The sequence below is a fragment of the Ictalurus furcatus genome, chromosome 5 (assembly GCF_023375685.1).
Source record: "Ictalurus furcatus strain D&B chromosome 5, Billie_1.0, whole genome shotgun sequence".
NCBI classification, from domain to species: Eukaryota; Metazoa; Chordata; class Actinopteri; order Siluriformes; family Ictaluridae; genus Ictalurus; species Ictalurus furcatus.
This window is the reverse complement of record NC_071259.1, coordinates 10,691,283-10,704,029: the sequence shown is the minus strand read 5'-3', so window position 1 is coordinate 10,704,029 and position 12,747 is coordinate 10,691,283. Positions and strand designations below refer to the sequence as shown.

Genomic DNA, 12,747 nt, shown 5'->3' with positions numbered 1-12,747 from the left:
TCTTTATTTTCCACTAACTACATGCCCTGAGCTGTTCTATTCCTCAGATACCAAAGCAATTGATACAAATCAAACAAACACAAAAGAAGCTATAAACACATGGCAAAAACACTAAGGCGAGGAATAAAGATGACACAAGGACCAGAACAGAACCAATGGCAAAGTGAGAAAATTAAAGCAAGACAAAAGTGCAGTGCAAACTGTGGCACTATATATATATATATATATATATATATATATATATATATATATATATATATATATATATATGTATATATATATATATATATGTATATATATATATATATATATATATATATATATATATGTGTGTGTATATATATATATATATATATATATATATATATATATATATATATATGTATATATATATATTTGTGTGTGTGTATATATGTGTGTATGTGTGTATATATATATATATATATATATATATATATATATATATATATATATATATATACACATACATATACATACATATATATATTAATGCTCATTAGAATCAGGTGCAGGTGGTCATGTGACCATGATGTAGTGCAGAGTAGCCTCTGGGATATCCATGACAGACATGTCATACTTTCAACAGTTTATATTTATATTTAATGTTTTCGAACCTCCATGCAACAAGTTAGTTTGTGGTATCAGTTACTGATTTAGGTTATAAAGTTTTAAACAGTAGTTCTCTCAACAACTTCTCTTTTTTCTCTCTCTTGAGTAAGATGTGAAAACAAATGCAGCTTGTCATATTACAATACCAAGAAAACAGAAAGAAGAAAAAAATGATCTGTCCTACTTACCGTTAAAAACAACTGACACTCGGGACTCCTTCCATAAATGTTAAACAAACATCTCTTTACCAAAAGCTTCACCATATTAAAGATTATACAATTTGCTTTAATAAAGCACAACATTGTTAGGCATAGATTATGCGGAGCATACATCCCTGTGAATGTGCTGTTACTGTAGAATCAATAACCTATTAGGATAGCACATTAATATAAACCTGCTGTTCCATAAACTGATGAAAACATTGAGGGATATGTATTATTCAAGTGTTTGTTGTATATTTTGAATATTGTTGTGTGTAGTGAATCAAATAGTTATTAGTTAGGGGTAATATTACTATTGGCATGATGCTGTAAGACTTAATTGTAATCCATGCTCTTTTTATTTTTTAAAGAGTGGACTCAGCGGGATCTGGAGAGGAATGAGATCGTTAAATTTTGCAGGCAATACATCGTGTTTCATGACGACAAATTGATAGTCTACTCCGGGCCCTCTGGTAACTGCACAGAGATCAAGGGAGAGTAGGTTTTCAAAGTTTACTGACTTTCTTGCCACCATATGAACATTTCATGCATTGCATTTTACTAAACAGTTTCACATGATCTTTGCATTATGCTTGTGTCCAGGCTGCTCAGCCAGGACTCTCCTTCTGGAGACATGAAGGCTGTAGTGAGGGAGTGTTCCATTAAAGGAGAAGAGAAACAGTTTCTTGAGGTGAGCCACCATTAATATATCAATGGTTTTGCAGCTGAAAGACTTGCATAGAGCAAATTCAACTGTGAAGTGTATAGTCTGCAGTGTGTGGTAGACATTTCTGATGCTTTGCTTCTGTTTACAGTTGCAATCAATATTATTCAACCCCCAAATTCAACTGAAAATGCAACTTATAATGACTTCTTCAGTCTCAAAATTATTCAACTGACAATTGAATTTGGGGAAACCACTTGAAGCATTCATTGTGTTGAACTATTTCAATTGCTTTTGTTTGATTTGTTCATTGCAAACAGCTTAATTTCTGTAAATTTTGACAATATTTTGCAATGGGGGTTGAATAATGTTGATTGCAACTGTAGATGTTTGAATACTATTTGCCTAAAGTCTTTATTTAGTGCTTTGTGTGTTCTCTTAACTTTTTTTTTTTTTTTTTTACATACACTGGGTGATTTCAGATCTGGCATAAGAACAGCAAGATAAAAAGTCTCAACTTGACTGCACTGAAAAAGCATGGAAAGGTGTATGAGGATGGTAAGAGTGCTAGAGTTTTGCTAATTAGTTGTCTGAGTTTATGATTAATTATGTCCTGTTTCATGAAATTCTAATGTCACCCCTTTGTGACCCCCAAAATGTTTTACCAATATTTTAAAGAATACTTTATTAAATATTTAAAATAATACTTTAAACTAAAAATAATTTTCACTAGGGTTGCACCGAAATGAAAATTCTTGGCTGAAGCCGAAACCGAATATAATGAAAAACTTGGCCGAAGGCCGAATACCGAACACGTTTTTTCAACAAAAACTACAATTTCAAAATATTTATTTAACACTGAACATTTTTTTTCATTCCAGCAGGCCTAGGCTACCAACAAGGCACAATATAACTTTAAATAAATAAATTAGTAAAATAAAAATATTTTTATGTGGTCATCTTTGAGCCCCCCTTGAATAGCCGATGTTAGGCCTATAACTGACTGCTGAAAGAATGTAACACTCTGTAGCCTACAGCTAAAAAGTGCATTGACAAGAGTGCAAAAAATGGTTATATTCGGTTATATACGGCTGATTATATTGGGGATATACCGCTCGCGTCCCTGTACACCTCGCGGAGTATTATATATATGTGTGTGTGTATGTGTGTGTGTGTGTGTGTGTGTGTGTGTGTGTGTGTGTATATATATATATATATAGTATAGTATAGTAGATATAGTATAGTTAGATACATTGTTAATGTTATGTTCCTTGATAGATTTAGTTAGTTTAAACTATAGATCAGTTCATTTAGTCCCTGCTGGTTTTTCCACACCCAGTCCATAGTACTAGTTCATGTTTCTAGTTTTGTGTTTTGACCCTGTTTTCTCTGACCGCAACTTCGATTCCTGCTTTGCCCTGTTTATGCCTGTTTGCCGATCGCCCGACCCTTTGCCTGTCTTGACTACGTTTTTTGGGTTACGATTTGGATCTGTCTGCCTGCCCTTAAATAAATACTTCTTTACCTGCACCTGCTTCCGTACTGTACTCCCTTACATCTCGCGACGTGACGGAATACTCTGGAACAGAAACAAAACAAACGCACGTAAACAATGTCACGGTTGTCAACATCCGAAGAGTATGCGCTCGCTGAGCACTCATGCATGCGCGCGCCCTCTCATCTCTTGGTGCGCACTGCCGGAAGTGGAGGTCGTGACATTCGCGCGTCTAACTCTGGTTGCTAGGCTGCTTGGTCGCGTCATCAAACACATCATTGTTCAGTCAAATTTATTCGGCCTTTTCGCTTATTCGGCCGAACACCGAAAGGGCTTTCTTGCTATTTTCGGCAGGATAATTTCGGCCGCCGAACATTCAGTGCATCCCTAATTTTCACCGCATAATCTAGGAATCAAATTTTAAATCTCAGTTGACAGTGAAGTAGGGCTGCACAATTAATTGAATATTGATCTCGATTACGATTTTTTTACGATCTGCCGAACAGAAAAAAACTTTGCAGATAAACTGGTTCAGAAGATTCATCCACAGAGTAAATCCATATTATGGAAAATGATTTTAAATCAAGTTTGGAAAAGTAGTCAGAACCTTGGTGATGGTGACGTTGAAGTCGAGCGACAAAACATGTTAGTATTGTAAACTTTTGTTGATCACTGAGTTTATTTTTTGCAATAATCCAAAAGCCTATGGGAAAATCCTGTTGGGCTTTTGTCGAGGGAACCAGTGTGATGCTAACTTCCGGGTTCCAGTACAAAATTATCATCATCATTATCATCCAGTACAAAATGTCATCCCTGCACCACTCTATTGGGTGATTTGGCTGCATCTCTCCTCCTGTAAACACTGTTATTGCCTTTTCTGCATAGGCCTGAATTGTTTTCATCTGGTTGCATATTGTTATATTTGATTGCTTATTTTCATTTGGTTGATGGCATATTTATTTTTATGTATCCTATATTTTGGGTACAATATTATTTATATTTTGCTCCTATGAGATGATTCACTTTAAGGACCAGTCTAATTTGATGCAAAGATTTGTACATTAGCAGGAATGTAGCACAACATGGAGGTGAAAACAGTGGTCTGTTTATTTAAATGTGAAAGTGCAACAAAAATATGTTGTGCCTAGAATCAATGAATAATCATGATAAATAATCATGATCTCAACATTGATCAAAATAATCATGATTAACATTTTGGCCATAATAATGCAGCGCTACAGTGAAGTGATTTGACTGTACTTGATTCTTCACTTACAATATAGATATTTCTAAGTGGATCAGAGCCATATTGTTAATATACTGGATATATGATTTACTGTGTTCACTTCCCTTTTTGTAGATCAGTTCGGCTGCTTGGTCTGGTCTCACTCTGAGACTCATCTCCTATATGTGGCTGAAAAAAAGCGTCCCAAGGCAGAGTCCTACTTCCAGGTCTAAAACTTAACATGAAACTGATAAACTAATTTATGGTTTACTTATTGAGAAAAATTATTTTAATGATAAAATCCCATTTCCTCTTTCGATGTTCACATTCACTGTAACAGTCTGAATCCAGTTTGGCTGGTGATGATGAGGAGGTAATAAAGGCTGAGAAGAAGGAGGATTCTGTCAAGGTAAAAGTAATCAAAAGGCAATCAAGAGTCATAATGGTGTATTTTCATCTTATTGTCATTTGATGTAAGCATGACAATGTTGGAGAATATAAATGTGTATCATATATATTTGTACCAGAGGTTAGAATCTGGTATAGATGTTATAATAGTTAATTACATGTGCATATATGGTCAGGTGACAAAGGGAACAAAATTTTTATTTTATTTATATATTATTTTGCTGGCATGATTTGTGTCCACCTGTTCCCTTAAAGCAGCGGTTATTAAGCTTTTTTCAGTGCGACCCTAATCCGTCACCCCCACCCCCTCTACTCAACACGCAGTGTTGTATTTTATTTTCAGTGAACAGAGGCAAAACCAATCAGACAGGGTTTACAGGAAAATATATGGAAATACATCATGTCTTATTGTCTGACAGGTCTCGATTCTGCCAAACACTAGTTCACACAGTCAATTAGTGTGGGGGGAAAAATGGATATATTATTATTATTATTATTATATTAGCAGAGCATAAGGACAGCTAACATACTACCCCTGGCAAAAATTATGGGATCACCACACTTAGAGGAAATTCACCTGGCTTTTTTACTTCATAGCACATAAACAAATCACAGATATGACACAACAATTTCTGGCTTCGCAAAACATACATCAAACAAATTAAATTAAATTATTTTAATTAATGGCATATATTTTTTTCCAAATCAAGTAGAGGAAAAAATTATGGAATCACCCAATGTTGAGGAGGAAATTATGGAATCACCTTGTAATTTACATTTCTAAAACAAATACCAGCACAATTCTAAAAATGCTAATTAGTCTACAGTTAAAGAGAGTGCTTACAGACCCTAACAAGCTGTTGGACTTGGCTAATTGAAAGGAAACCTGACACAAAGTATGGCAAAATACGTTGGTTGTTCCCAGTCAGCTGTGTCGAAAATTTGGTGCAAGTATAAAAAAAATGGTTAGGTTATAAAAGGATAACATACAGGTATGCCAAGGAAGACCTCAAAACGTCAGGATAGAAAACAAAAGCAATATGCCTATAAAATAGAAAATGCAAAACAAACAAATTAAAAACAAATGGGTGGAAATAAGAGTCAATGTTTGTGACAGTAACTGTAAGAAATCGGCTGAATGAAATGGGATTTACTTATAGAAAAGCCAAACGATAACCAACACTAACACTTAAACAGAAGAAAACAAGGTTACATTAGGTTAAAGAGAAGCAGTCATGGAATGTGGATGATTGGCTAAGGAGATGATGCTGGAACTTTTGTCCGGTGCTATTCTAATGAAGCATATAAAGATGACTGCCTGAAGAAAAAAATCTAATTTCCCCACTCATTTATGATATGGGGCTGCATTTCCGGTAAAGGACCAAGGGAGACCACAACAGTCAATGTACAGGTGTACTTTCACACTTAAGTTGAAATTTTGGACACTTTTCTCATTCCATAGATATAAAATAGGTTTGGTGATGTTGAAGTCATTTTTCAGGATGATAATGCATCTTGAGCAAAGAGTGTTTGAGCTTTTCTTCAGGAACGACATATCAACTCAGTGACATGGCCAGCAAATTGAAAATTTATGGTGGAAATAAAACAAAATTAGTCCATGACAAGGCTCCATCCTGCAAAGCTGTCAACTGCTGTTTGAGAAATATATATACTATACTTGTTCTTCAAGTACACTAGTTCTAAAGAAAACAGCCTCACGGATATAGGTCAAGAGTTTTTCAATGGGAGAGTTTTTTTTTTTCAGTGTCTTGTCACTCAGTTCTCGTTATCCACGGATTCATGGATATCCAAAAATCTGCCAGTGGCTTCTCTATGAACCTCTGTGTACAGTCATTTAAAATAAAAGTTTTCCCCCCAACCCCTCTGCCATTGCCTGAGGGGTCAAGCCTCCCAGGTTAAGAACTGCTGCCTTAGAGGGAAGAGTAGCTGCAAAGCAATACAATATTTTTATTACTGATTGACTTTATCTTTTGATGAAATATTTCTATCCTGATAGGAGTGGTCGCAATCATGATAATAATGAGCCAATACACTGGGCATGTGGGATCACTGATAAGTGTGAAAATTATGAAAATCATATGCTGTGGCCTGCACAGTCACCAGATCTCAACCCAGTTTTAAACTTATGGGAGAATTTTCAGTGAAATGTCAGAGAGCGGAAGTGGTGGAAATCACAAACCCCATTATCAAAGTTGTGTTTTTAATCCAAACTTTAATAACTGAAAAAAACATGTAGGGCTATAAATAATGTTAAATTTGACCTGTTCAGTGGAAAGTTCAGGAATTAAAAGCTTCAGCAAATAACCAGTATGTTATTGAAGACATTTGAATAATGATCCTTATCATTGAATAATTTTTAAAATAAATCTGGGCTGTGGGGATCCCATGAAATTTTATTTTACAGCTAAAGGGGTCCCTGACTGCAAAAAGTTAGAGAACCCCTGTTTTAGAAGAATGGTGTAAGTGGTGTTTTTCCTTGATATGCATCCATATCTTATATTAGGTTAAAATATAGTCCTTTCCAGTATAGTAATGCATAATATGTTTTTTTTTTTTAAAATTGTTTTGTTTTCAGGGTAACCAGTTTGTGTATTATGAGGACTGGGGTGAGACTTTGGTCAGTAAGAGCATACCTGTACTTTGTATTTTGGATATTGAGGGCAGCAATGTTTCTGTCTTGGAAGGAGTACCAGATGATATTTCCCCTGGACAGGTGAGAGGGTGTGTGTGAGTGTGTGTATGCTCAAGTAAGTCACTAAGCATGTACAAACGTACACATACACATCTGAACTATTTGGGGTTTTAGTTATGTCTGTTATGGTCATTTGTATAAACTCTTAACCCACAGGCATTCTGGGCACCTAATGACACAGGTGTGGTGTTTGTGGGATGGTGGCACGAGCCATTCAGACTGGGCCTGAAATACTGCCCCAATAGACGGTGAGAGTGAGAGAGAGAGAGAGTGTGTGTGTGTGTGGTAGCTATATACACAATGAAACACTATTTCAAATTTGTAAATATTATTTTGAAATCTTTTCTGACACCTCATGGGGCAGATTTTGCATGGTTATATTAAACCAGAAGTAGGCCATAATCCAGAATGGTTAAGCAAAGCCTTAAGACCAGTGGGCATTATTTTAAGGTACCCAAAACCCCTCAGCTGGCTCCTTTCAGTTTAGAGGAGTAGCAGCTGTACTCTGAGACTCTCCTGGATTGCTGAGCTCATCCTACAGAGTTTAAGTCCAGCAACTCTGTGGAGGAACCTAGTTTACTCCACCTGTACTGGCAGTCTTATTAATTTAGTCTTTACCCACAGCTCACAACCATTGGTGAGGGTACTAATGTATGTTGACCATTATACAGTCATGTGAAAAAATAAGTATACTCCATGGAAATTGTTGGCTTTTTGGACATATTTGGACAAGCAAACAAAATCATCTTTGAAATAGTGCCTATTAATAAAGTTGATATGCTTTAACAAAACCACAAGGAAAAATAGCCTTTTCAATCATTTATTCAACAGAAATATCAGTAGATATTCTACCCCCAACCCCTCCAACATTTCAATGGGATTCAAATCCGGTCTTTGACTAGGCCATTCCATAATCCTCATTACTTCTTTTTGAGCCATTCCTTGGTGGATTTGCTAGCGTGCTTAGGATGATTATCCTGTTGAAAGGTCCACTTTGAGTTCAGCTTCAACTTTCAGACAGATGGTCTCACATTATCTTCAAGCACTCTTGATACGATGCAGAATTCATAGTTCAATCAATTAATGCAAGCTGTCCAGTCCCTGATGCAGGGTAGCAACCCCGAACCATAACATTTCCACCACCATGCTTCACAGTTGGTATGAGGTGCTTTCACTGGAAAGCTGTCTTTGGTCAGTGCCAAACATGTCTGCTATTACTGTTTTCAAACAACTCTGTGTTTAATTTGTCTGTCCAGAGCACATTATTCCAAAATTCCTGGTCTTTGCCTATATGCTCATTGGCAAACTGTAGTCTTGCACTAATATTCTTTTTAGACACCAAAGGCTTTTTCCTGGCATGCCCGCCATGCAGGTCAAATTTGTATAATCTCTTTCTGATTGTAGAAGCATGCACTTTGACACCAACAATTCCAAGACTTACTAGCAGATCCTGTGATTAAATTTTGGGGTTCTTGCGGACTTCTTTTTGCATCAGATGGTCTGCTGAATGGGACTATAGACGTTGTCGTGGACTTTAAATGTTTAAATGGGCTGAATTTGCTGGGACGGTCCTGGACAAGGTGGCAGTCGTTTGAAATCAGCGCCACTTGTAGATTATTTTCCTTACAGTGAACTGATGTATTTCAAATAATTTGGAGATCTTTTTAAATCCCTTGCCAGACTCATAGGGACGCCAGACATTAGATATGAGAGGTTTAAATAAGACCTGCACTCCCAAGCAGGTTCTGATCACTGGCACCCAATCTTGAACACCTGATTCTAATTTTGTGGATTTGAAGGTGTGATAAATGTATGGGTGTACTTACTTTTTCCATGTGACTGATCTGTTTTTTGTTAATTTAAATTGTGAAAAATACTACAAAAGTCAATTTTATGTGTCATTTGATAATGTATCATCTCTATTAATAGGCACTGTTTCACTGTTTTAAATGTTTGCTTGTCCAAATATGTAAAAAAAAAAAAAAAAAAAACAATTTCCATTTTTTTCCATTTATTTTTTCACATGACTGTATACTGAGCTTTGCATACAGAGTGCTCTTGTTTTACCACCACAAACCAATACAGCGACTTTAACCCTGCTGCCACTGATCCAATCCCTGTGATTCCTGTGCTGCCACTGATCCAATCAGTTGTGAATGAGATAAGATACTCAATCTCTTCCACCAGGTGCAAAGTCTTCCCTCACCTGTAGGGAGCATCCTACTTTTTGCCAGAAAAAAACGTCAGACTAAACATTTCAGCAAAAATACTATTAAGCACTACATTATCATTGAAGCTAAACAGAACATCAGCTGCAGATCTGCCTGGACATCAGTGGATTTAGTGCTGATGCGCACTCTATTTATAAAAGTACTGGAATGACATTGCATTTATTAATGAATGCAGGTATGGTGGAAGAACAAGGAAATACATCTTTAAAAGAAAATAGCGTCCAATGCAGGGGCGTTTCTAGAGTTTGATCACACAGGCTGGGGCACAGGCCCCCCAAGAATTTTACATAAGTACTTAAAACTTTCTAGTGGGCGTACTGCAAAAACAGCACCAACGCATTTCATTCTGGTGACTTTGGGAGTAGTATTTATTTATTTATTCATTTGTTTGTTTTCTTTAATCATATTATGTAACAAAAATTAATGTAAGTAAGTATGTGCTGCAGATCATTTCATTCAATTTTACATTTTAATTTACTGTAAAGGGTTTTGCTAAAATTGCCTACGTACTGGTCCTGAATTCAATAGTTAAAAAATAATGGCCACATTAAAAAAGTAAAACTCATAAAGTGTGAAAGGGTTAATGCTTTGACATTTTTACATTTCTGGGTAATTTGTTGATCATGTGATTGTAGATTAAGGTCCTCTTTATAAAAAAAATATTTGATTGGTAGGTTAATGAAATTCTGCAGTGAAATGTAGATCATTCAAATGCAACATTTGTCCCTGCTGTCTGCTTAACCTCACCTGACTGATGATGCTCTTCTCTCCCTCTGCTACCTCTTGGAATGACATAAGTTTGCATATCCATCTGGATAAATAAAAATAAGCTAGCAAGTACTAAGTAGATCACTCCTTGCAAACATAACAGCTAACACATTTTGAGGTTTTCCACAGGGAAAAGTAAAGGGGGGAGGAACCCAGTGAGGGGGCAGAGCGTATGATTGTAACACCAACTGAAGCGAAAATATCCTGTGCATCCTCTTCAATCACCCTTGTTGATGTAAATGATAATGAAATGATAATTTCATGTAAATGAAAACTACCTCATCAGAAATTGATTTATAAGGAAAATTTTACTGGGGCACAGCAAAATTTTGCTGGGCTCATGCCCCAGTAAAAGGGTCTAACAAAGGGAGACATTTAAAGGGGATAAATTTAAGACCAGTGAAATATACCAGTAAGATGACCTCCTGTCCGGAGTAATGGAGAGCCACCAATTTTTGGACTACTCTACATACCAGAGGATAACCATGAAATCTTATTTCAAACTGATCATACAGAGGATAGTTTAGAAAGTCATGAGTTGCACATTTCCAGTGTGTTTTAAAACTGTAACTCTGAAGTGCATACACCTTCAATGATGATGGAAAACCAGTTCCTATTATTCCTGTACTCATCACAATCTGCTGTAGAGCCGGATTCCTCAATCTTATTGACTAGGGGCTGGTGTGGCTGCAGGTTTCCCTTACAACAAAACAGGAGTAACACCTGATTCCACTTATTATTATTATTATTATTATTATTAGTAGTAGTAGTAGTAGTAGTAGTAGTAGTAATAGTAGTAGTAATGGCTTCTATTTGGCTAGTTGTATAAGCTGTTTTATGTTGCATAAGGTTGTATAAGTTTTGTTAGTGTTTTGGGACATAAATAGTAACTGTAGTGGTGTGTACTAGAGATCCTGGGGGACCCAACAAAACAATTTGGTTTTTATACTTTCTTACAGAAGGGAATGGGTGGTCATAGATGAATGCTTGAGCTTCGAAAGTAATATGATCTCCGCTTCATTTACCTTAAGTAGTCAAAGGCATTTAAACAAATATTGAAATGAATGACATTCGAATCATGTAAAGGGTTAAATTCCTAAAGCATTTGTCTGGCTGGTGGTGGCGGCAGTAGGTATTCACTGATGTAGTCCTAATAATTAAAGTTTTCCTTTGACAGCTTTAAACCGAAGTTAAATTTGCCTCCACAGGTTAAAACCCTCATTTATTCCTGGAGTAACATTAATATTTGGCTTGGATGGCAAATCATTTAAGACCTTTTTAAAGCTTAATCTAGCACTCTTTCTTTCCCTGACTTAGTTATTTAGTGTTAGTCCATATTAAAAAGGTGTTTTCAGTTATGACTAAGTTTAAACACTGTCTGAGAATCCTATCCCTAGTGTTACATACTTTGGGCCTCATTTATCAACCTGAATGCAAACAAATTTAGCTATAAATTGTGCGTAAAAACATTTACACAAGAAATTTGGTGTTCATGAAAATCCTGTGATTTCAGAAAAATGTTTGCATCATACTCGTGCTTGCCAGCTGAGACACTAGCAATTCCCTTTGAGACATGCTTGATGACCTTAGTACAGTGTAGAATTTTCTTTCCTCTTCCATTTTCATGTCAAGTAATTTTCTTCTCACCTCTCTTATTTCACATCTAAATCAACTTTTCTGTAATTTGTCTCTAGATTTTTACCTTTTCAGATACTGTTATGCTGCTACAGTGCCCTCCACTAATATTAGCTGCGTTTACATGGACAACAATAATCCACTCTTAATCCAATTAAGACCATACTCTAATTAAGAAACTACCATGTAAACAGCAAGTTGTACTTACCTTAATCTAATTAAGGTCATAATCGAAGCAAGCAATAATCTAATTAAGACAGGTGGAGTACTCCTGTTTTAGTCGCATTATGGACATGTATTACAGACATGTAAACACCTTAATCACATTATTAACGTTGTGTGAGGGTTTTCACCGCATTTTGCAACAGGACACGATCACACACGGTAGTTTTACGGTGAACAAGAGCGTTCGGCCGCATCCCAAATCGCATACTTACCTACTATAGGCCTGTAGTGGGGAACAAATACATGTATCTCGGCTACTATATAGACGGTAACTACGCGATTTGGGACACACCCACGGCTTCAAGCGGTTGTCTATTAGCACGTATAGCACGACAAATAATTAACTGCACTTAAAGTGTTCGTAAAATAAAAATTAATAAAAACACCCAAAACTGTATACGGTACCATAACGAAGACGAACTGTATGTTGATGCGTGAAATTCTGAAGGGACGTCGGACGGCGTGGCGCGGTGACGTAATGACGTGGGCTGTTAATCTAATTATGTTCTAAAACATGTAAAACGGGAACATGACAAGAGTATTCTAAAAGCGA

General features: G+C 36.2%; 1 protein-coding gene across 1 annotated transcript in view; it reads left to right on the top strand.

The window, feature by feature from the left end:
- Window positions 1-12,747, top strand: part of apeh (acylaminoacyl-peptide hydrolase) — a 37,792-nt gene that overhangs the window by 7,425 nt on the left and 17,620 nt on the right. Inside the window, exons 3-9 of the mRNA XM_053624737.1 lie at window positions 1,202-1,328; window positions 1,434-1,521; window positions 1,977-2,052; window positions 4,350-4,441; window positions 4,555-4,623; window positions 7,219-7,356; window positions 7,492-7,583. Coding sequence (XP_053480712.1) covers window positions 1,202-1,328; window positions 1,434-1,521; window positions 1,977-2,052; window positions 4,350-4,441; window positions 4,555-4,623; window positions 7,219-7,356; window positions 7,492-7,583 — 682 coding nt within the window. The remainder of the gene's footprint in view (window positions 1-1,201; window positions 1,329-1,433; window positions 1,522-1,976; window positions 2,053-4,349; window positions 4,442-4,554; window positions 4,624-7,218; window positions 7,357-7,491; window positions 7,584-12,747) is intronic.